Source organism: Ranitomeya variabilis, chromosome 3, assembly GCF_051348905.1.
Source record: "Ranitomeya variabilis isolate aRanVar5 chromosome 3, aRanVar5.hap1, whole genome shotgun sequence".
NCBI lineage: Eukaryota > Metazoa > Chordata > Amphibia > Anura > Dendrobatidae > Ranitomeya > Ranitomeya variabilis.
In genome coordinates, this window is record NC_135234.1 from 645176439 (window position 1) to 645202635 (window position 26197).

General features: G+C 44.3%; 1 protein-coding gene across 3 annotated transcripts in view; it reads right to left on the bottom strand.

The window, feature by feature from the left end:
- The window catches only part of MYO1A (myosin IA), a 136263-nt gene that overhangs the window by 65209 nt on the left and 44857 nt on the right, over window positions 1-26197 (bottom strand). For all 3 annotated transcript variants that reach the window (XM_077297705.1, XM_077297703.1, XM_077297704.1), the window contains exons 8-13: window positions 22155-22253; window positions 21946-22049; window positions 11313-11460; window positions 8591-8709; window positions 7343-7429; window positions 5428-5493 (exon numbers count right to left, since the gene is read on the bottom strand). In XM_077297705.1, the coding sequence (XP_077153820.1) occupies window positions 5428-5493; window positions 7343-7429; window positions 8591-8709; window positions 11313-11460; window positions 21946-22049; window positions 22155-22253 (623 nt within the window). The remainder of the gene's footprint in view (window positions 1-5427; window positions 5494-7342; window positions 7430-8590; window positions 8710-11312; window positions 11461-21945; window positions 22050-22154; window positions 22254-26197) is intronic.

Sequence of the window (26197 nt, forward strand, 5' to 3'; positions counted from 1 at the left end):
GCAGGGACGCTGGTGTGTTCACTTACCAGTTTGCGCTCCCTCAATGTCTGTTTCCTCCCAGGACCTACGCATGGCACGGAGGTCTCCTGGAAGTGTGTTTAGGGTGCACGCACTCTCTCGGTCTCTTAAAAGGCCAGTGCACGTGCAGCGCCCCAGAGTCCTGGTCGTTGCAGTACTGTGGCTCCGCCACTATGGGGAGCCATGGTGCGTCCGATGGCACTGAAGGAGTTCATCTGACCAGGTATCACAGACACCAATACATTTCACAGCCGGGCCTCCGGGGGAGCTAAGGGTTCTATTCATTAGGCCACTCCCCACCATAGTGGGTAAACTGGGGGTCAGGCAGGAAGTTAGATCAGAAAGCTGACTGGATTGGACGAAGCAACACCTAGTGGCAGAGGGTGTTGTGGAGGAAGAGACAGTAGGGTCTCTGTCAGGGGTGGGATCCTGACAGAGGCTTGGCATTGAAAAGAACGTAACGGGTCCGCGCCAGCTCCGGGAAGCGGCGGGATCCAAGGAAGGACCAGAAGCGAGATAGATTGTGCTGAGTGAGAAACGAGATCAAGCAATAGGAGAATTCCAGTAGGGGTCGTGCTGTAAGACCGAAGCAACACCCTACTGAGGCGCACTACCGGTGGCCGGAACGCCGAGGGAGTATTATAACATTCAGCTTCAAGCAATACTCTAAACAGCGGCAGGACAGTCAGTCTCAGGCGGGCTGTCTAACTCAAATCACCTATGAAGTCTTGGGAGGCAATTGCGGGAGAGGGGCGTCTCTAGGGTCCCGGAAGAACTCCAGGCCTACCCGTCAAACGGGTGCCGTTCCTACCCGAACCTCAGGGAGGGACGGAAGATTAGCAGAACATCATCTAGTCGAGTTGTGAGGGAACATCAGAAACAGACACAACAGTTGTGGGGTACTTTCCGTAAGCACAGCAGGGAAGGACTACAACACATAGCGCTAGGGGGAAGGCACAGATTTCCTCCTGTGAAGAGAACTCTGGAAGTGCCATTGGACCGGCCGGACTTGCGCAGCCTGGTGAACCGTATCCTGGACTGAGGACTCAGAGATCTTCAGTAAAGAGGTAAAGAGACTGCAACCTGGTGTCCTCATTATTTACCGCGACCTGCACCCCACAACTGCACCGTTACACCACCACTTATTGCACCGGACGTCCCCCACTGACAGACAGGGCCACGGACCGGGTCTAGCCACCGTGACAACCCCAGGACTGAGACCCAGAGGCCCGGCTCCGGGTACCCCTCGGCCCTGCGGCGGTGTGGGGGCGCTCCAAACTTGGCGTCACGAACAGGATCTACTTAAGCCTGAAGAATCAGGTCATGTGTGCCTTGGAACTGTGAGTTACTGTGTTTGGACTGTATTATGTTGCAAAGACTGTGTCCCGACATTCCCCGCCAAAACCGCCGCCATTATAACACTATGTGGCGCGCAGGGAGCATGGGGCGTGTCCTCGTGGGCGTGGCTTGGAAGAATGGCGCGAAGATGGAGCCCGCCCCTCACCGTTATTACTATGTCCAGAGAATGTGCCCATCAAGGAGAAGGGCCCGCCTCCTAGTGTGGGATGGTGGAGGAGAGAAAGGCCGCCCTCCGGACGGGGAGGGGCAAGAACTGCTGGAGACCACAAGGAAGAATCCGATTGGCAGCATGGAGCGCGGAAGCCACCCCGGAGAGGGAGAGGAGACCTGTGCCAGGTTCTACCAATGGGAGCCGGCGGAGTCTTTACCAGGCTGCATCACTAATCAGGAAATCCTCGGGGCGGAAGTGGAGGAGCTGTGCCGGCAGTTCCGGAGTCTGTGCCAGCGAGCAACCATCCCTGGCGAGGGGCCGCACCAGGCATCGCTCTCACCATCGACTACAGAGGAGACCGACACCGGAGATGCGGCGGGAGCAGGTAACGGCGCCGACCCGGGCGTGGCGATTGAGGAGCCCCTATTGCTGGATGTAGACTCGCCCCCACCACGACCACCCGGACGGGTGTGTAGCCGCATTGAATGCGAGAGGCCCTGGGAAACTCTGCAGACGGCCGATCGCCCCCTACAGCCCATTAAACAACCCACGCAGCTCCAGGGAGAATGGGTAACCTTCAAATGGACCCGCGCGGCCACTACCAATCTGATGGGGTTCCCAGGGGATGCCCAGGAGGAGGGGGAGAGTGTCGAGGTCATCCGCCAGAGGGAATACCGCCAACGGCTGCGGCAACAAGAAGAGGAGTGGGCCCGCAAGAAGGAGCTCCGACGTCAGGCTGAGCGGGAGAAAGACCTTCAGAAGAAAGCCCAAGTTAGGCAGGCTACTGAGGAGAATTGGGGTCCGCAGCGATATGGCGTGGTCAACACCTTCCGGATGCAGGGAGGTTGGGGCTTTATTAAGGAGCCCGGTCTCGCCTTGGAAGTGTTTGTAAACCGGCGGGATGTAGAGGCGCATCTCATTGAGGGACACCCAGGCCGGGATCTCTATCCAGGAGACCGAGTTAAGTACACCCGCCACTGGGGGGATCAAGGATGGTATGCCTTGCATGTACGTAAATACAAGCCGGAAGTGACATTACCACCCCCTGATGATTCCCCAAGACCTGCGGCCATTCCCCCGATCTCCCTGTGTGCCAAGTGTCTGCGGACCATCACTCCGAGGAGAACCGTGAGTACCCAGACCCCTATCCAGGGTGCAGATGCCCTTTATGTGGTGGCGGGAGGAGGGCAGTACTCACGGAAATCGCCCCCAGACTTAGAAGAATAAACCTCGATACCCTGAATCTGTAAATAGTTATTGTTCCACTACTTTGTTGCTATACCCGTAAAGGGTTAACTCTTAAAGGGATCCCTTTGTTGACCCGGGATCCCTATTGTTTGTTTTTGTTACCAAAAGTTTTGCACAAGTTTTAAAAACTGCTGAATCATGAACAGTGCATGATCCGAACTCTTTTGTATATAGTTTACACCTTCTTAAGGGTGTTTCCTACTGGTTTTACTTAAAGACTCTTTGTGAAGATACCTTTCCTACTGGTTTTACTTAAACAAGGACTCTTTGCGAAGATACCGCACTGGAACCTTTGATGAGTATGGACTGGTAGCTTGAGAAGATACGCTACCTCACAGAGACTTGGTCCCCTCTTAAAGGGGATGTTCATTTGTCACGCTTCGATAGTAATATTGCTTAAGATGAGTAGCAATAATGTCTTGACCAAAGGAAATGATGATAATGTTTATATGAGAAAAGTTATATGTGTTTAACTGGTTACATGTGAAGAAATATTGATAATGTGCTCTGAGAAGTGAAAGATAGAAGAAGGATGCAGTGGGCCCGTAGAGATAGATGGGGTGTCCAGCATGCAAGAAAGGAAGAAAGATAATGAGAAGGCTTAATGTTCGATAGAAAATGTTTTGATAATGCTGATAGAAAGTTAGGATAGAAGGTAAACCCTGAGTCCTCATAGGAGTCATGTAGAGATGGCTCAGTGCTCTCAAACTGAAAGTATGTTATGTTCTATACTGTGTATAGTAGTTGAAAAGGCAGTAGGCCCTGGCTGAACGGGGCGGTCCTGTAACAGAAAGGAGAGGCAGTAGGTCTGGTGCCAATAGGACAGGCAGTCCTGCAGATCCAAAGTAGGAGAATGAGAAAGTTAAAATGCCTTATAATGTGATTATAGGAAGGTCTTTAGTGGATAAAGAGTGTATGTCCTTAAAGGCAAAGTTAAATTATTGTTCAATAATGTTTGCACTTAGTAGAATACCCGGTTGGGTAAGAAAAGTTGATTATAGCATGTTACTATGATATTTTTTGCCATGTTTGTAACGTTCAAGTGTCCTTACCTCCCATAAAGGGAAGCCTGTTCAAGTATACTTATTGTCATTGCACTCAACAAAATTGTATGTCTTTTTGCTAACTTGTATTGTTGTTTTCTTCCCAGTCCCGGAGTACTGTGTTTAACCAGGGGGGAGTGCAGCGCCCCAGAGTCCTGGTCGTTGCAGTACTGTGGCTCCGCCACTATGGGGAGCCATGGTGCGTCCGATGGCACTGAAGGAGTTCATCTGACCAGGTATCACAGACACCAATACATTTCACAGCCGGGCCTCCGGGGGGAGCTAAGGGTTCTATTCATTAGGCCACTCCCCACCATAGTGGGTAAACTGGGCGTCAGGAAGGAAGTTAGATCAGAAAGCTGACTGGATTGGACGAAGCAACACATAGTGGCAGAGGGTGTTGTGGAGGAAGAGACAGTAGGGTCTCTGTCAGGGGTGGGATCCTGACAGAGGCTTGGCATTGAAAAGAACGTAACGGGTCCGCGCCAGCTCCAGGAAGCGGCGGGATCCAAGGAAGGACTAGAAGCGAGATAGATTGTGCTGAGTGAGAAACGAGATCAAGCAATAGGAGAATTCCAGTAGGGGTCGTGCTGTAAGACCGAAGCAACACCCTACTGAGGCGCACTACCGGTGGCCGGAACGCCGAGGGAGTATTATAACATTCAGCTTCAAGCAATACTCTAAACAGCGGCAGGACAGTCAGTCTCAGGCGGGCTGTCTAACTCAAATCACCTATGAAGTCTTGGGAGGCAATTGCGGGAGAGGGGCGTCTCTAGGGTCCCGGAAGAACTCCAGGCCTACCCGTCAAACGGGTGCCGTTCCTACCCGAACCTCAGGGAGGGACGGAAGATTAGCAGAACATGATCTAGTCGAGTTGTGAGGGAACATCAGAAACAGACACAACAGTTGTGGGGTACTTTCCGTAAGCACAGCAGGGAAGGACTACAACACATAGCGCTAGGGGGAAGGCACAGATTTCCTCCTGTGAAGAGAACTCTGGAAGTGCCATTGGACCGGCCGGACTTGCGCAGCCTGGTGAACCGTATTCTGGACTGAGGACTCAGAGATCTTCAGTAAAGAGGTAAAGAGACTGCAACCTGGTGTCCTCATTATTTACCGCGACCTGCACCCCACAACTGCACCGTTACACCACCACTTATTGCACCGGACGTCCCCCACTGACAGACAGGGCCACGGACCGGGTCTAGCCACCGTGACAACCCCAGGACTGAGACCCAGAGGCCCGGCTCCGGGTACCCCTCGGCCCTGCGGCGGTGTGGGGGCGCTCCACACGCACTGTTAATATATCCCCAGACCAATAGCAAAGACTGAACCCACGCCTGGCTAAGTGGTCGTTATTTTTTGGCCGTCTTGATTTTGTTCTGCATATCCATACCAGTTGAAATGCTGTTGTAATGGAGGAACAGACTGGCCATTGTAGAGGTGCGCATACTCGGCCTCTACTCTATTCATTGACTATGGGACAGTCAGAAACAGCCAAGCATTGTAAGGTAGTGGCCACTTTTGATGGCAACTCACCTAAACTTAGGTCTTAGGGTTTAGCCATCATAATTAGTAAGATGTTATGAAATTTTAAATCAAACTTACCTCTAAGACCTCAAATCCATAAATATCCAGAACTCCCATCACTTTCTTTCCCTGGAACTCAGACACCTGGAAAAGGATTAATGTAGAATATAAATCATGTCCTGCAAACGCCTCACGCTCATATGTGAAAATTTTCACATAAGATAAAGATCAAAATGTATATTCTACGTTATTGCTGTGTATTTTATTTACAGGATATTAACATAAAATGTAGTAGTGGCTCAATATATGACTTCCACTAGTCCTATGCTGTCCTATGTGCAGAATGTGAATATGGCCGTTGATGAATATATTGAGTACGTCATCATACAATATGGACTGAAATTTACGTGCAAAGATTGTATAAGGTGATTGTAAATTTTAGGCTGTGACCTACAGTTAGGGTATACTCTGCAAGCATCATCCATACATACAGCCCTGGCAAAAATTAAGAGACCACCACATCAAAACCCTGTCATGGGCAGCCCATTCTCCAGACCTGAACCCCAATGAAAACCTCTGGAATGTAATCAAGAGGATGATGGATAGTCATAAGCAATCAAACAAAGAAGAACTGCTTACATTTTTGCGCCAGAAGCAGTGTGAAAGACTGGTGGAAAGCATGCCAAGACGCATGAAAGCTGTGATTAAAAATCCTGGTTATTCCACAAAATATTGATTTCTGAACTCTTCCTGAGTTAAAACATTAGTATTGTTGTTTCTAAATGATTATGAACTTGTTTTTTGCACTATTTGAGGTCTGCAAGCAATGCATTTTTTTTTTATTTTGACCATTTCTCATTTTTCAGAAAATAAATACAAAATGTATTGCTTGGAACTTCGGAGACATGTTGTTGTCAGTAGTTTATAGAATAAAAGAACAATTTACATTTTACTCAAAAATATACCTATAAAGAGAAAAATCAGACAAACTGAACATTTTGCAGTGGTCTCTTAATTTTTGCCAGAGCTGTATTTTATGCTACAAACCTGTTTCTGAATTCACTGTAAAATAGACAAACATCTGTTACCCTCAACTCGTACAAGCCCTTCTCAATGGCTGTATTCCCCCATGTTCAATAAAAATAGGCTGTACTCACCTCCGGTGTTGGCGCTATTCCAAAGACAGTGTCCCCACTGCTCTCATGACATTGTTGTACCACATGAGCCCTGCAGGCAATCAGTGGATAATTCACTCTCACTTCTTCAAGTGAGATCAGCTGCTGCTCCCTGACTTCCTCCAGATCGAAGTGAGAGTGTAGCAGCCGCTGACTGCCTGCAGGGCTCTTATGCTATAATAACGTCACTCGAACCCTGGGCTGCAATGTCATCGCAGCTGATGGACGAGGGAAAATAGCAATTGAGAAGGGATTGTCCAATTAGTGAACAACCCCTTTAAAAGGAACTTGTCACTGATCTGCCAGCAGCATGTTGCCGAAAAGGAGAAGCTGAGCAGAATGATATATAGGTATGTTGAAAAGGCTCAGTATCACTTGTGTTATATTTTTCTAAATACCTGCTTATTATGGGCCTAGTAGTCAAAGGGGCGGTCCTAACCACTGATTGACAACTCTGTATAAGTGTGCATACAGAGCTAGCTGACAATCACTGATTAGAACTGCCCCCTTGACTCCTAGGCCGACAATAAGCAGGGATATATATATGAATAAAACACAAGTTACACCGAGTCTTTTCCCACATACCTATGTATCATTTTGCTCAGCTTTTCCTTCTATGCACCACTCTGACCACAGACAGCATAACATTTCCAACAATAATAGATTCATGAGTAAATGGAGCTTGATATAAATAAACTATTCAGTTAATATGAAACAATAGTTCAACAAAATATGGAAATGAGATACTATAAATTCTATAAAGGATAATGGAGGTAATTGCTTGTGCCACGTTTTAGCAGAGAAGCCTTAAAACTTACCTTTATACTTTCATTAATCCTCTGCACCAGCCAGCTGAACAGTCGGTCGTACATATTCTTTGCCAAGGCATCTTTTGCATAAGCTGCCTAAAACAATGTAGACAAATTTAAGAGAAACATCAGAGAAAGCAAAGCAGAATAACATAATACTGTAGATTATCCCTACACAATAGATAGACGATGGACAAGGTATGATACAATAGTTCATTATTGTCTGCCTACTAAAATATGAGAGATGGGCGAACTTGTTCGTAAAACGTTCACCAATCACTAATTTGGCACGAATATTGCACATTTGGATTCGTGTTCGGATTCACAAGCTTTTTTCCTAAAAATCAGCAAAAGTCGGCCAAAGTTCAGTAAATTATGGTGTTTAGTAAAGGCTTCAGACATCAGTGTTCCCGGTAGCAGCACGGGCCACAAAATGTCCCACACACGTGCACACTGATGACACACGGATGAGTCATGACATTCCTGTGTCATCAGTGTGACACGTACTAGTGCCTGGGAATCGGCGGTACTGTTTGCGCTGTTTCCCGGCATAAGGTGCTGAATACAGCTCACATCACTGTCCCCTGCTGTGCTGTGATCAGTGCCAGCAGGGGACTATATTGAGAGTTGTATTCAACTGTTAACAGCGAGAGTAGGCGGTGGCTGATGGGAATTTTCATCAGCCACTGCCTGCGCTATAAGTAAATAAGTATTTTAAATAAATGACATGGGGTTCCTCTGTATTTTTGATAACCAGCCAGGCAAAACTGACAGCTGCAAGCTGCAACCCTCAGCTGTCAGCTTCAGCAAGACTGGTTATCAAGAATAGACGGGTCCTGACGCCGTATTTTTTAATTATTTAAATAAATAATTTTAAAAAAGGTGTGCGGTCCCCCCCTATTTTTAACAATTAACCAAGCTAATGCAGACAGCTGGGGGCTTGTATTCTCTGATGTCAACTCTTCGTGTCACAGAACTTTTTTCACGCCATGTGGGTCTGAATAAAATCCACTTTTACATTTGAAATGTACCGTATATGGAGTGCTGTCTTCCTTTTTCTCTTTAATGGGCTATTTGTAAGTATTGGATGAATTGCTGGGGAGGCCCAGGCACCCACTAATAGCGTTGTGCTGTTCCATTTTTTCTATCTATCATCTATCTATTCTATTTATCTATCCGTCTATCTATCTATCTAGCTGTTGTTACGTCTAATCACATATATTGCTTGTAACTTTTTTCATTACATTTTTTACTTACCTGCGACACATTCAGTGTTGTCACCACTTTCTCTTGTTTAGCTTCTACAGTGCGGACACTAAATGCATTTTCCAGTGTAGCAGTATCAAGTCCAATCAGTGAGCAGATCTCCCTGATATCTGGAATGTGAAATAAGAGCATAACACAGACACACATATATAATCAAATGGAGAAGTAATTAACTGTTCTAAGATTTCTGAAAAAATACCTAAAGGGGACTCTATTCACACAATATATTAGATTTTGTTTATCATAAAATATAAAATTAATAAAACTAGATAAAAGTTCATCACATCAAACAAACATATAACACTCTCCATGGAAATTCTCAGACAAACCAGCAATGAGGCTGTCAGAGATGACAGAACCTTTGTGGATTACACAACTGCCATACTGTATAGACAAAACTCATGCAATGAAGCTGGAATTATCCAAGGTGATGAAATCTTTCTGTAAAGGGAATCTGTTAGTAGGATCAACCCCCCTAATCCGTCTAAATGGGCATGTGAATCATAGAAAGCGGAATAAAATGATATTTTTATATCTGCGATCTGATGTCTTAGGCTGATTTCACATTTGCAGTTGTGTCCGCAGCGTTTCGGCCGCAAACATAAACGCACGCAAAACGCAGCATTTTTTAAATCTGCATCAGCTTCTGCATGCGGTCAGAAAAACGCAACTTTTGCATACGTTTGCGCTTTTTATTCGCATGAGTACGCGGACGAAAGCATACGAACGCATGCACCTGCGTCCACAACGTTAAAGATAGGAAAACACAACGCATGCAGATGTATGTGGCCGAAACGCTGCGGGCACACCCGCAAATGTGAAACCAGCCTTACTCCAGACAAATCCATGTTTTTCTTAATGATTAAATGAGCTTATTTTAAATAAAAGGGAGAGTTACCAGTGGGAGACATGTAATGACAGACAGTCTGTTCTGATCTATGTCTCACACTGACCCCTGTCAGTGAAGGAAAACTGATTACACTTTTAACAACAATCACTTAAAGCGGACCTGTCACTTGCCATAAATATAGAAGTTTATTTTACCTGTTGTAAATGCTGCTGTTATACTGAACTTAACATTGTTATTTTATTTTCCTGCGCCTCTCTATTCCTGACACATCGACCTCTCTTTCCGTATTATAAACCTAGTCTTTTGGCCAACTCGGTGTGTTCTGCAAGACTCCTACAGAGCAAAGTTGGGGACCATACCATTCTGGATAACATTTTAAATTTACGGTACATAAAATGAAAAAATACATGAACAAATAAAAAACATTAAGAAACATAAAACCAAGGGCGCTGCACAGGAATTCTGGTCTTTTTGCAGCAAATAATAGGACAAAACCACTGTATTTGTCCAGAGTTAAATACTATAAAGAGTAAAATATATATTTGCGCCAAAGAACTAAGTCATCTAGAGTGTTACAATAATGAGATTGTACAGGACAGAATAAAGACTATGTTAAATGGTGTGTTTAAAAGCCACATAGTACATTGCACAGCCCATGTATTATATTACACAGCCCACGTATTATATTGCACAGCCCACGTAGTTTATTGCCCAGCCCTCGCAGTATATAGCAATGTGGGCATCATATCCCTGTTAAAAAAAAGAATTAAAATAAAAAATAGTTATATACTCACCTTCCGTTGGCCCCGGATCCAGGCAAAGCGGTTACCGAAGCTCCTCGCGCGCTCCGGTCCCAAGAGTGCATTGCAGTCTCACGAGATGATGACGCAGCGGTCTCGCGAGACTGCTACGTCATCATCTCGCGAGACCGCAATGCATGGAGCGGTCACCGGGGTGTCGCGAGGAGCAGGAAAGGCCGGTTCTGGATCCGAGGGGCCGACGGACGGTGAGTATATAACGATTTTTAATTTTTTTTTTATTTTTAACATTAGATCTTTTAACTATTGATGCCGCATACGCAGCATCAATAGTAAAAAGTTGGTCACACAGGGTTAATAGCAGCGGTAACGGAGTGCGTTACCAGTGGCATAACGCGGTCCGTTACCGCTGCCATTAACCCTGTGTGAGCACTGACTGGAGGGGAGTATGGAGCGGGCACTGACTGCGGGGAGTAAGGAGCGGCCATTTTGCCGCCGGACTGTGCCCGTCGCTGATTGGTCGTGGCCGTTTTGCCGCGACCAATCAGCGACTTGGATTTCCATGACAGACAGAGGCCGCGATCAATGAATATCCATGACAGACAGACAGAAGGACAGAAAGACGGAAGTGACCCTTAGACAATTGTATAGTAAATGAGTCATGAAGAATTCAGTATCCGATGGAATGTAGCACATTCGCTGAGATGGTTCCAGAGTGAGTAGAAAGCGAGTTGCTCTTGAGTGTTGGGGGGGCACCATCCCGGCCGGTGACGGACGCCCCTCTTAGAATATATCACACTGCCGCGACTAGGCAGTAACCGCACAATATACTACTTAGAGCCGACAAGGTGCAGAGAAGCTTCAGGACCTTGCGTGATGTCACGGTCACGTGATTGCTCACGTGACTGGCTACGGAGCGCACTTAGGTCCACAATCCAAATGAAAAACATTCCCAAATTCAGAACAGCAACATTTACACCAGGTGAAAAAATGACAATTTTATGGTAAGTGATAGGTCCTGCGTAACAATATTTATACCGTACAGCTACACTATATATAATACTACGGTATATATTCTATAGGGAACATTCTTAATTGATCTTACCCTTTGCATCTGGGATGTAGCATGAGGCCATTCCATTGGCCTGAAACTGTCCCTTTATCTCAATATTTCCCAGTTTCAGAACAACTGCAACAATCTGCAGAATTGAAATCACCTCAGAATCAGAAAATCCAATAATTTTCATGGCATCCTGTAAAGAACACAAAGGTGATTAGTCTCAGCATTTCATGATGATGATCTGGTTCTAATCTTTCTCACACAATATAAAATGGAGGACTGGCCTTTAAACAAAAAAGTTGTGTCATGTGACATGTCTATTCAAGATATGAAATGGATGTTTTTCATCATGACATGATAGGCTTTGCTGTACTGGCAAATGAATACATGTGGTATAAGGCCACATTCACACGTTCAGTATTTGGTCAGTATTTTACCTCAGTATGTGTAAGCCAAAACCAGGAGTGGGTGATAAATACAGAAGTGGTGACATGTTTCTATTATACTTTTCATCTCACTGTTTCACTCCTCATATTGGCATGCCAGGCTTGGCATTTCACTCTCCACATGGAGAAACACTGAGATAAAATACTGACCAAATACTGAACATGTGATTGTAGCCTGTGATATGCACTTTCTGTTTTCCATCCAGGTGTTTATGAAACCTGAAGCAGAAAAAAAAAAAACATTCAAAAGAATGAACATATGAATAGCAATTGGTTTCACAATAGTAGCGAACAGGAATGTTTTTTAAGTGTAAAGGTCACACTTAGCGACGCTGCAGCGATACAGACAATGATGCCGATCGCTGCAGCGTCGCTGTTTGGTCGCTGGGGAGCTGTCACACAGACCGCTCTCCAGCGACCAACGATGCCGAGGTCCCCGGGTAACCAGGGTAAACATCGGGTTGCTAAGCGCAGGGCCGCGCTTAGTAACCCGATGTTTACCCTGGTTACCAGCGTAAAATGTAAAAAAAACAAACAATACATACTTACATTCGCGTCCCCCGGCGTCTGCTTCCCTGCACTGACTGAGCGCCGGCCCTAACAGCAGAGCGGTGACGTCACCGCTGTGCTGTACTTTCACTTTGCGGCCGGCGCTCAGTCAGTGTGGGAAGCGGACGCCGGGGCATGCGAAGGTGAGTATGTACGGTTTGTTTTTTTTACATTTTACGCTGGTAACCAGGGTAAACATCGGGTTACTAAGCGCGGCCCTGCGCTTAGCAACCCGATGTTTACCCTGGCTACCAGTGTAAAACATCGCTGGTATCGTTGCTTTTGGTGTCAAACACGACGATACACGCCGGTCTGACGACCAAATAAAGTTCAGAACTTTCTTCAACGACCAGCGATATCACAGCAGGATTTTGATCGCTGCTGCGTGTCACACTCAACGATATCGCTATCCAGGACGCTGCAACGTCACGGATCGCTAGCGATATCGTTTAGTGTGACGGTACCTTAAGGCTACGTGCCCACGTTGCTGATTAGCCTCAGGAATTTTTTGTGCGGATTCTGCATCTCTTGGCAGAAAAAGCAGGTGCGGATTTGATGCGTTTTTTGTGCAGATTTTGTGCAGATTTGCTGGGGATTTTGTGAGGATTTACTGCGTTTTTTACCCCTGCAGATTTCTATGGAATGGGTACAAAAACGCTGCAGATCCGCACAAAAGAAGTGACATGCTACTTCTTTTAATCTGCAGCGTTTCCGCACATAATTTTCCACACCATTAGCACAGCATTTTTTTTCCTATTGATTTACATTGTACTGTTAATCACTTGCTTATCAGCAGCGTTTCTGCAAGGCAAAAAACGCTGTGGATCGGCAGGAAATCCGCAACGTGTGCACATACCCTTATTGAAGCAATTTTCTTCAGGCTGTTATTTAAGTGAACCCACTCTAAAAACAAACTCAGATTTTTAGGAGTTGTTGGAGCAGAAACTAAGTAGAAACTCCCCAAATCCTCCTCAAAAACTGAGAACTTAGGCTGGGGTCACACATGCGTGTTTTACGTACGTAAGAGCGCAAAAACTACGTACGTAAAACTCGCATTACATACGGCACAATGCTTCTCAATGGGGCTGCTCCTATTAGCCGTATATTACGGTTCAGTATTATACGGCGTTCTACGGCCGTACAAAATCGCAGCATGCTGCGTTTGTCAGCGTATTGCGCAAATAATACGCCAATGAAAGTCTATGGGGGCGAGAAAAATACGGATTCCACACGGACCAGCAGTGTGACTTGCGAGAAATACGCAGCGCTGTTAGTGAAAAGTCGGTAATTCAATTGCCGGCTTTTCATTTCTCCTGCACAAACCCGACAGGATATGAGACGTGGTTTACATACAGTAAACCATCTCATATCCCCTTTTTTTTTGCATATTCCACACTACTAATGTTAGTAGTGTGTATGTGCAAAATTTCAGCGCTGTAGCTGCTGAAATAAAGGGTTAAATGGCGGAAAAAATTGGCGTGGGCTCCCGCGCAATTTTCTCCGCCAGAGCGGTAAAGCCAGTGACTGAGGGCAGATATTAATAGCCTAGAGAGGGTCCATGGTTATTGGCCCCCCCGTGGCTACAAACATCTGCCCCCAGCCACCCCAGAAAAGGCATATCTGGAAGATGCGCCTATTCTGGCACTTGGCCACTCTCTTCCCACTCCCTGTAGCGGTGGGATATGGGGTAATGAAGGGTTAATGCCACCTTGCTATTGGAAGGTGACATTAAGCCAGATTAATGATGGAGAGGCGTCAATTATGACACCTATCCATTATTAATCCAATTGTAGGAAAGGGTTAAAAAACACACACACACATGATTGAAAAGTATTTTAATGAAATAAACACAGCGGTTGTTGTAATAATTTATTGTTCTCTCAAATCCATTTGCAGTCCCTCGCTTGGCAACATAATAAACGCACAAGATACATACCTTCTGATGTACTGTCAGGTCCAACGATGTAATCCATCTGAAGGGGTTAACTAATATTACAGGCAGGAGCCCTGCTAATGCAGCTGTGCTCCGTGCCTGTAATCCCCGGCGAATGAATGAAATGTAGGTCATTGACCTACATTTCATTCATTCGCGGTGATGCGCCCCCTGGTGGATGTCCTCATATGACCTGGAGCGTGGGAAAAAGTTCCCAGGCTGCAGTTCATGAGAACATCCACCAGAGGGCGCCTCACCGCGAATGAATGAAATGTAGGTCAATGACCTACATTTCAGTCATTCGCCGGGGATTACAGGCACGGAGCACCGCTGCATTTAGCAGGGCTCCTGCCTGTAATATTAGTTAACCCCTTCAGATGGATTACATCGTTGGACCTGACAGTACATCAGAAGGTATGTATCTTGTGCGTTTATTATGTTGCCAAGCGAGGGACTGCAAATGGATTTGAGAGAACAATAAATTATTACAACAACCGCTGTGTTTATTTCATTATAATACTTTTCAATCATGTGTGTGTGTTTTTTAACCCTTTCCTACAATTGGATTAATAATGGAGAGGTGTCATAATTGACGCCTCTCCATTATTAATCTGGCTTAATGTCACCTTTCAATAGCAAGGTGGCATTAACCCTTCATTACCCCATATCCCACCGCTACAGGGAGTGGGAAGAGAGTGGCCAAGTGCCAGAATAGGCGCATCTTCCAGATGTGCCTTTTCTGGGGTGGCTGGGGGCAGATGGTTTTAGCCACGGGGGGGCCAATAACCATGGACCCTCTCCTGGCTATTAATATCTGCCCTCAGTCACTGGCTTTACCGCTCTGGCGGAGAAAATTGCACGGGAGCCCACGCCAATTTTTTCCGCCATTTAACCCTTTATTTTAGCAGCTACAGCGCAGAAATTTTGCACATACACACTACTAACATTAGTAGTGTGGAATATGCAAAAAAAAGGGGGATATGAGATGGTTTACTGTATGTAAACCATGTCTCATATCCTGTCGGGTTTGTGCAGGAGAAATGAAAAGCCGGCAATTGAATTACCGGCTGTTCACAGATATCGCGCTGATTGAAATCTAAATACAGAATATATATATATGTGTCACAATGACATATATATATATATATATACTGTATATATGTTTTCCCGAACATTTGAGCACATAAATCCATTAGATGTCGGTTTTGCAAGCCTGCGCGAAAATCTCGCAGTACGGATGCCATACGGATTACATACGGAGGATGCCATGCGCAAAATACGCTGACACACCCTGACTACGGATCACTATTTTGGGAACATTTCTCCGTATTACGGCCGTAGTACGGACGTATAATACGTGGCGTATTGTCTTACGCCATGTGTGACCCCAGCCTTAGTGTGTAAAACACTAAACCCTAGAATGCGTACCTGGGGCCTCGCAGGCCTGCTAGGTTACTTGTTTTCTATTATCTGTAAAACTACATTAGTTAGAATTTTGAAACTCAAGGTAATCCTCAGGTATATAGTTCTTAGTAATATCCAGTTGTTCATATATTTTTATGTTATAGGCATCTCGTATAGCAACGCTTTTTTTGTGACTCCCCATATTCACGTACCTGGGGCCTTTGAGGCCTGCTTTGGTTTACATGTACTCCTCAGTCTTTTTGTCTGTACTGTTGTTGGGGAAGAACTTATGACTCAGTCTTTATGACTATTGGTCGATGGCTGTTGCTGGGAAGAGTGTGGATTCTGCCTGACATGGTAATGTGATCCTGGAAGGGAGTTTCCCCTCACAAAGTAACGTGATTATGATGTCAGTACAGGTCCTTTAGTCCTAAATCCTAGTTGCTGGAGAGACTTTGGAGGAAGAAGTCAGCTTTCTTTGGTCTGTAACAAAGAACCTTTCTGAGCTCCAAAACCAGAGGCTTCTACTGCACTTACAAGAAAGTGATCTGTTGAAGGTAAGAGTAGGGGGGCTGTACTTTACCCTAAGCACACAAACACTAACAAAGTCTTAGCACACACAGTGTATAGTGCACAAGCCTGATTGTAATCTTTATTTTTTACTTTTCATTTTAGTTTACTCACATCTAAGATTACAATGGCACAGTCTACATCAAGGGGATTGACTGTCCAAGAAATTGAGGCGATTATTTTCAATAGTGATGAAGACAGTGACATTTCTTTGTCGGATGAAGAGTATATTCCACCAGCTAATGTATCAACTTCATCGTCCAGCGATTCCTCAGATGATGAAGAAGTAATGGATCCAGCAGAATGTGCAAGTAGAACATCTAAAACAAATGTTTTTTGGAACAGTACTGCTGTGGCTCATGCACGCACCCCATCACATAACATTATTAGAGTTCCTCAAGGAGCTGTCGGAATTTCCCAATTCATGTCCAAAAAAGATGTTTTCAGTAAATTTGTTTCAGATGATATTGCAGATGAGGTAGTTTTGTGTACGAATGTGGAAGGTAAACGTATTGCTTTGGAAAAAAAAAACTTGGAAAAATTTAACTAAAGAGGAACTATATGCCTATATTGGCCTTACTCTTCTGGCAGGGTTGACTAAATCATATGATGTGCCAATCAGAGAGTTATTTCTGAACCCATTTGCAGATCCACATTACAAAGCCACTATGTCCGTAGATAGATTTGAGGCTATTTGGAGATGCATTCGTTTTGATGAAATGAGAACTCGGCCTGTGAGGTTGGCAACCGATAAATTAGCGCCTATTAGCTATATATGGAATCTTTTTATCAAGAACTGTTACAAACTTTACAATTCTAGCGAATATGTGACAGTGGACGAACAACTTCTTGCCTTTAGGGGACGTTGCAAATTTATCCAATATATGCCCAGTAAGCCAGCTAAATACGGCATAAAAATTTTCTGGATGTGCGATTCAGCAACTTATTATGGGATGAATGGCATGATTTACTGTGGAAAAGAAGCTGACGCTCCAGTCCAGAAAGATCTATGTTCCAACATAGTGAAAACACTAGCTTTACCAATTTTCCATTCTGGAAAAAATATCACTATGGATAATTATTTTACTAATTTAGAACTGGCCAATTTTTTGCTTCAGAAACAACTAACACTTGTTGGTACAATGAGACCAAACCGCCGCGAAATTCCACCAATAATGAAGCACAATGCACAGCGACCAATCTACGAGAGTGTATTCGGTTTCTGCAATGAGGCAACAATGGTGTCCTATAAAGCCAAGAAAGAAAAATCTGTGATATTACTGAGCACAATGCATCACGATGAAAGTATTGACACCAATGACAGGAAACAAAAACCTGAAATTATACTTCATTATAATAAGACAAAAGGAGGTGTCGACAAGATGGACGAAATGATTACTGAATATTCGTGTAAAAGGCAGACTAAACGTTGGCCTGTTGCCCTTTTTTCCAATATCCTTGATGTGTCAGCCCTCAATAGCTATATTGTTTATTGTCAAACTAATGCAGAATTCCATGCCAACAGGAAGGACAATAGACGTATATTTTTGACAGAACTTTGTTATGAACTTTTGATGCCTACTATGCTAGAGAGAAGCAGCACAAAATGCTTATCAAGGCAAATTACAGAGGCAATGATCCGATGTGGAATATGCTTTCAGGAACAGCCAGAGCAAAGAGAAAAAAAAAGAAAGCGCTGCTATATTTGTCCAGCAAAGAAAGAAAGAAAATCGGAGCGTTTCTGTTCTACTTGCGGACAAAATGTATGCAGGGAACATTCTGAAGAAAAAATAATATGCAAGAATTGTCGGGGGAATATGTAAAGTGGAAAATAAATATTCCTGCACCAAGTTTGCTACAGACTTTATGTAAAAACTTTTTATAAGAAAAAATGTATCCATCATAAAAAATTGTACTGAGTGCCCGTTTAGTTACATTTTTGTTGTTTTATGTACATAATATTTTTGGGGAATTATACACATCTTAGGCTATGTTCCAAGTAGCGCTGGGGTTCACCAGAATGGGATCCATAATGGATCTGACCTCCTGGTAACTCCAGCTAAGGCTGATGGAATGCCGGGATTCCACCAGCCTTAGCTGAGGTCACCAGGAGGTCAGATCCATTACGGATCCCCTCCTGGTGGACCCCAGCGCTAGTGGGAATGCATCCTTACTTTGCAAATTTAAAATAAACTTTGAAAAGTATTTTTATTTGAGTTATTCCATGTTATTTGCACACAGGCCTAAAAGGCCCCAGGTGCGTGAATATGGGGTAGTCACAAAAAAAGCGTTGCTATACGAAATGCCTATAACATAAAAATATACGAACAACTGGAAATTACTAACAACTATATAGCTGAGGAATACCTAGAGTTTCAAAATTGTAACTAAAGTAGTTTTACAGAAAATAATAAAAAAGTAACCTGACAGGCTTGCGAGGCCCCAGGTACACGTTCTATCAGCCTTAGCCGGGGTCACCAGGAGGTCAGATCCATTACGAAATCCCGTCCAGGCGGACCCCAGAGCTAGTGGGAATGCATGCTTACTTTCAAATAACTTTGAAAAATTTTTTTTTTTTATTTATTCCATGTTATTTGAAAACAGGCCTCAAAGGCCCCAGGTACGTAATAGTGTAGATTTCTATGGTCACGCATTCTAGGGTTAAAAAACACTTAAAAAAGGTTACAAAAATTTGCACAACACAGAGTTGCAACATTTTTTTGTTACTTTTGGTATTTTCACTTACAGTTAGGTTCATATACATTTGGACAGAGACAACATTTTTCTAATTTTGGTTATAGACATTACCACAATAAATTTTAAACAAAACAATTCAGATGCAGTTGAAGTTCAGACTTTCAGCTTTCATTTGAGGGTATCCACATTAAAATTGGATGAAGGGTTTAGGAGTTTCAGCTCCTTAACAGGTGCCACCCTGTTTTTAAAGGGATCAAAAGTAACTGGACAATTGACTCCAAGGCTATTTCATGGACAGGTGTGGGCAATCCCTTCGTTATGTCATTCTCAATTAAGCAGATAAAAGGCCTGGAGTTGATTTGAGGTGTGGTGCTTGCATTTGGAAGGTTTAGCTGTGAAGTAAACATGCGGTCAAAGGAGCTCTCCATGCAGGTGAAACAAGCCATCCTTAAGCTGCGAAAACAGAAAAAACCTATCCGAGAAATTGCTACAATATTAGGAGTGGCAAAATCTACAGTTTGGTACATCCTGAGAAAGAAAGAAAGCACTGGTGAACTCATCAATGCAAAAAGACCTTGGTGCCCACGGAAGACAACAGTGGTGGATGATCGCAGAATAATCTCCATAGTGAAGAGAAACCCCTTCACAACAGCCAACCAAGTGAACAACACTCTCCAGGAGGTCAATATCCAAATCTACCATAAAGAGAAGTCTGCATGAAAGTAAATACAGAGGGTTCACTGCACGGTGCAAGCCACTCATAAGCATCAAGAATAAAAAGGCAAGACTGGACCTTGCTAAAAAAACCATCTAAAAAAAAGCCAGCACAGTTCTGGAAGAACAAAGTATGGCGAAGGCGAGGTACAGCTCATGATCCAAAGCATACCACATCATCTGTAAAACACGGCGGAGGCAGTGTGATGGCTTGGGCATGCATGGCTGCCAGTGGGTCACTTGTGTTTATTGATGATGTGACACAGGACAGAAGCAGCCGAATGAATTCTGAGGTATTCAGAGCCATACTGTGTGCTCAGATCCAGCCAAATTCAGCCAAACTGATTGGTCGTCGTTTCATACTACAGATGGACAATGATCCAAAACACAAAGCCAAAGCAACCCAGGAGTTTATTAAAGCAAAGAAGTGGAATATTCTTGAATAGCCAAGTCAGTCACCTGATCTCAACCCAATTGAGCATGCATTTCACTTGTTAAAGACTAAACTTCAGACAGAAAGGCCCACAAACAAACAGCAACTGAAAACCACCACAGTGAAGGCCTGGCAGAGCATCAAAAAGGAGGAAACACAGGGTCTGGTGATGTCCATGAGTTCAAGACTTCAGGCCATCATTGCCAACAAAGGGTTTTCAACCAAGTACTAAAAATGAACATTTTATTTAAATTTATTTAATCTATCCAATTACTTTTGGTCCCTTTAAAAACAGGTTTGCCCACGTTAAGGAGCTGAAACTCCTAAACCCTTCATCCAATTTTAATGTGGATACCCTCAAATGAAAGCTGAAAGTCTGAACTTCAACAGCATCTGAATTGTTTTGTTGAAAATTCATTGTGGTAATGTCTATAACCAAAATTAGAAAAATGTTGTCTCTGTCCAAATATATATGGACCTAACTGCAAGTTTGAAGCATCTTCCCCAAAATGGGCAGAGCTGAGGTTCAGCTGGGTGGGATGGTGAGTGACTATGCCCGCCTGTTAAATTCCGCAAAAGTTCCGGCATTTTTTACACACGTGGTCAATATTGTTGGTACCCCTCGTTTAATGACAGAAAAACCTACAATGGTCACAGAAATATCTAGAATCTGACAAAAGTAATACTAAATAAAAAATCTATGAAGATGAACATATGAAAGTCAGACATTGCTTTTCAACCATGCTTCCACAGAATTAAAAAAAAAAACTCGTGAAATAGGCCTTGACAGAAATGATGGTACCCTTAGCTTAATATTTTGTTGCACAACCTTTTGAGGCAATCACTGCAATCAAATGATTTCTGTAACTGTTAATGAGACTTCTGCACCTCTCGACAGGTATTTTGGCCCACTCTTCAAGAGCAAACTGCTCCAGTTGTCTCGTGTTTGTAGGCTGCCTTTTCCAGACGGAATGTTTCAGCTCTTTCCAAAGATGCTCAATAGGATTTAGGTCAGGGCTCATAGAAGGCCACTTCAGAATAGTCCAATGTTTTCCTCCTAGCCACTCTTGGATGTTTTTAGCTGTGTATTTTGGGTCATTATCCTGTTGCAAGACCCATGACCTGCGACTGAGACCAAGCTTTCTGACACTGGGCAGCACATTTCTCTCTAGAATCCCTTGATAGTCTTGAGATTTCATTGTACCCTGCACAGATTCTAGACACCCTGTGCCAGATGCAGCAAAGCAGCCCCAGAACATAACAGAGCCTCCTCCATGTTTCACAGTAGGGACAGTGTTCTTTTCTTGATATGCTTCATTTTTCCATCTGTGAACATAGAGCTGATGTGCCATGCCAAAAAGTTCCATTTTTGTCTCATCTGTTCATAGGACATTCTCCCAGAAGCTTTGTGGCTTGTCAACATGTAGTTTGGGAAATTCCAGTCTGTCTTTTTTATGATTTTTTTCAACAATGGTGTCCTCCTTGGTTGTCTCCCATGAAGTCCACTTTAGCTCATACAATGATGGCTGGTGCGATCTGACACTGATTTTCCTTGAGCTTGAAGTTCATTTTTAATCTGTTTAGAACTTTTCCTGGGCTCTTTTGTTACCATTCATATTATCCGTCTCTTTGATTTGTCATCAATTTTCCTCCTGCGGCCACGTCCAGAGAGGATGGCTACAGTCCCATGGATCTTAAATTTCTGAATAATATGTGCAACTGTAGTCACAGGAACATCAAGCTGCTTGGAAAAGGTCTTATATCTGTTACCGTTAACATATTTGTCTATAATTTTCTTTCTAATCTCCTGAGACAAGGAAGGAATGATAAATCGAGGACACATGAGGCAGCACATGCTCCTCAGTCTTCACCCTCTTACAATGATCCATCGTTAGATGACTCTGCCAAACTTAGAAGTTGTAACACAAGTACCTTAACAGTCCTGAAGTTCTCAGCATCATTCATGCCAGTTAAGCTACTTGAGTTCTTGTTCAGGTAGACATACTTGGCACAGTCTGGAGCCAACTTGAGTTGTCCTGAGCAAAGAAAATTAGAAAATACAATATGTATATATATGATATATTTGTCCAAATGAAGGCTAAAAATAAAAAATCTATCTATTGAAGGGATCGCATCCTCACCTAGTAAGTCAGTGCCTCCCCCAGACAGCAATTGGTAGAATATATGGAAGTTTCGTTCTGCCTTGACATGTTTCACCACTCGTGACTTCTCCAGGAGATCTACACAATGCAGAAGAGAAATGTGTACAATGATCTGACAATCAGTCCAAGCTACATAAAAACCATGGCTTTCAATCATATCCTTGGTATGTTCTGTTCGCTGCTTTGTTTATATAGATTTTAAATTTATTGTAGAAGATTTTATTTTATCACTTTGAGTAATCTTACTGATAACTCGGCAAAAAAATAATTAACAGGGTTTTACATCCATGATGAAAAAAAAATGCCGCAGGCCATAAAAAAATAAAGCATTCACACTGTAATAAACCCCAAGGCTCAAAAACAAATGCTACCTGGGTCCCGCAGCCGGTGTCTGTCGTTTCTCTTGTGACGTGAATGGACAACTGACCTCATTGGATGCAGCCTCACCACTTTGGCCTCCTTAGTTAGTTCCTATCAGTCTAGGGGCAGGTTCACACAAGCGTATAAAAAATCATTCAGAGTTTCATCCAGAAAACTCAGAATTGTTTTTCTCACTTGCTATCCTTGTGCTGTTCATATACAATCCATTTTTTTTACAGCAGCAGCTATTTCTCATTTACCGGACCATTTACAGTTCCCTATTTTACAGAATTGTAATGTATCTGGGAAAATCGCATGCTGTTCTGCGGCTCCATACGCCATCCGATCCCATAGGCTTGAATGGCCGAGTCTCATCTGATGCATGGAAGAAACTAGTCCATGCTGTGATTTTTTTCACATGCAGATTCACATTGCTCCGATTGATGTCTGTTTTGCTACAGACAGTACTCGGACCGAAAATACGGTTGTGTGAACAAGCTCTAAAACTCTTTTTAATTAGCATTGGATCCTAATCTATTTTTAAATTAGTTCACTTTTGGCCTGTGAGAAGCATGTCTGATAGATTAGGTTTCCATCAGAGAAAAGTCGCCTTGTCGCGGCTGGTGAGCAAACCTGAATTGGCCAGTATGTGCACTAATTACTTTAATTTTATAGCTATTTTCTATATGGTGGTTATGCAGTTTAAAGGGAACCAGTGTTTTAGAGAAAATGTAATTTGAAGAGTACTTAAGGAGAGACCTGTCAATCAACTGAAGTGGTGCGTGGAGAAACCAACCAGATGTGATGATGGACTAGTCTCATCTCTCCCTATAGTCCCCACCGCCTGGCTCTTCATACTATAATTTATCTGAAACAATGGAGCACTGATTCATGTTGCCTGTGATTTTGGCAGCATGAAGTGACTGACCAGGTTTCCTTTAAATGTTAAATATTCATGGTTTGTATACATGTTAGTGCATACTGTCTCCTGTTGTATTCTTTGGTTTGCACATAATATGCTCAAGCTTGCACCTGTTCACACTTGCCTCATTGTGTTGGGAGAAGCTAATCAATTTTTTGTTTCTTTCCACCACTTTGGCCAGCGATTGGCTGCGGCAGTCACATGCCTGCATGACAGAAACAGGATGTACAGAAAATAGTCTCCCGGTGTAACAGGCCAAAGTAACCCCGTCCCAGATTAACCCCGGGTATAATTTGGCCTAGGCCAGAGTATACCCCGGGGTATAAACTGGCCTAGGCCAAACTATACCCAGGCATAAAATGGCCTAGGCCAAACTATACCCCGGGGTGTAAAATAGCCTAGGCCAAACTATACCCCTCCAGGCCACATTATACCCCCCAGGGTTAAAGTGGCCTAGGCTACATTTAACCCTGGGTATATTTTGGCCTAGGCCAAACTATACCTAAGGATGTAAAACAGCCTAGGCCAAACTATAACAGGCCACACTATACCCTCAGGCCAGACTATAGCCTTTTACTGGTTGCTATGGGATTTTACATGGCCACTTTATCCTAGCAACGCCCTGGATACGGTTGGAAAAGGGGTTTATCTACCTTGGGGGGCACCCTCACAGCACTGCGGGGAAGCCGGGGAACCCTTTTACTGGTTGCTATGGGATTTTACATGACCAATTTATCCTAGCAACGCCTTGTATACGCTTGGAAAAGGGGTTAATCTACCTTGGGGGCACCCTCACAGCACTGCGGGGTGGGTGGGGATCCCTTTTACTGGTTGCTATGGGATTTTACATGGCCACTTTATCCTAGCAACGCCCTGGATACGGTTGGAAAAGGGGTTTATCTACCTTGGGGGCACCCTCACAGCACTGCGGGGAAGCCGGGGAACCCTTTTACTGGTTGCTATGGGATTTTACATGACCAATTTATCCTAGCAACGCCTTGTATACGCTTGGAAAAGGGGTTAATCTACCTTGGAGGACACCCTCACAGCACTGCGGGGTGGGTGGGGATCCCTTTTACTGGTTGCTATGGGATTTTACATGGCCACTTTATCCTAGCAACGCCCTGGATACGGTTGGAAAAGGGGTTTATCTACCTTGGGGGGCACCCTCACAGCACTGCGGGGAAGCCGGGGAACCCTTTTACTGGTTGCTATGGGATTTTACATGACCAATTTATCCTAGCAACGCCTTGTATACGCTTGGAAAAGGGGTTAATCTACCTTGGGGGCACCCTCACAGCACTGCGGGGTGGGTGGGGATCCCTTTTACTGGTTGCTATGGGATTTTACATGGCCACTTTATCCTAGCAACGCCCTGGATACGGTTGGAAAAGGGGTTTATCTACCTTGGGGGCACCCTCACAGCACTGCGGGGAAGCCGGGGAACCCTTTTACTGGTTGCTATGGGATTTTACATGACCAATTTATCCTAGCAACGCCTTGTATACGCTTGGAAAAGGGGTTAATCTACCTTGGAGGACACCCTCACAGCACTGCGGGGTGGGTGGGGATCCCTTTTACTGGTTGCTATGGGATTTTACATGGCCACTTTATCCTAGCAACGCCCTGGATACGGTTGGAAAAGGGGTTTATCTACCTTGGGGGCACCCTCACAGCACTGCGGGGAAGCCGGGGAACCCTTTTACTGGTTGCTATGGGATTTTACATGACCAATTTATCCTAGCAACGCCTTGGATACGCTTGGAAAAGGGGCTTATCTACCTTGGGGGCACTGTCGCAGCATTGCATGGAGGCTGGGGAACTCTTTTCCTGGTTGCTAAGCGATTTCAAATGATCAATCTAAGGTACTTACACCATGTAAAACCCTATAGCAAGCAGGGTGCCCCCAAGGTAGATAAACCCCTTTTCCAAGCATATACAAGGCATTGCTAGGATAAAGTGGTCATGTAAAATCCCATAGCAACCAGTAAAAGGGTTCCTCGGTGTAACAGGCCAAAGCAACCCTGTCCCAGATTAACCCCGGGTATAATTTGGTCTATGCCAGAGTATACCCGGGCATAAACTGGCCTAGGCCAAACTATACCCCGGGGTGTAAAATAGCCTAGGCCAAACTATACCCCTCCAGGCCAGATTATGTAACTAATCTGGGGTTAAAGTTGCCTAGCCCAATTTATACCTCTCAGCTCATATTATACCCCAATGAAATCATTTGCATTGAGTGATATACACAAGAATTACTTAATGCTTCAACATTTTATTGAGAAACCAAACTGACAATTCTTAAAGAGTACCTCCCACTATACAAAACTTTTGCCCATGGCAAAAGTAGTTGTAAAGGGGGGTATTTGTAATGCATATGCATTACAAATACCCCCCCATTTTATAGTTACCTTAGGGGGGCTGCCCGATTACCCCCCCTCGCTAACCGCCGCTGCCCGTCTCCTGGTAGACGGGGTCCCCCTCCTGCCGCTAGGTGGCGCTGCCTCTCCATGCGCCGACGTCACAGCCAGGCGCCATAGAGGAGAGCGGCACCTGGCTAGTGCCGTTGGAGCTTGTAGAAGCAGAGCCAGCACCACCTAGCGGTGGGAGGGGGGGCAATAATTTCTCATTAGCTATAAGTCACTTATCATGCAATGCAATTATCTGGGGCAACAAATCGCCCAACAGTCATTCTGTGTATTATGACATTTAGTCTAGCATGTCCTTGCTACCAAATTAA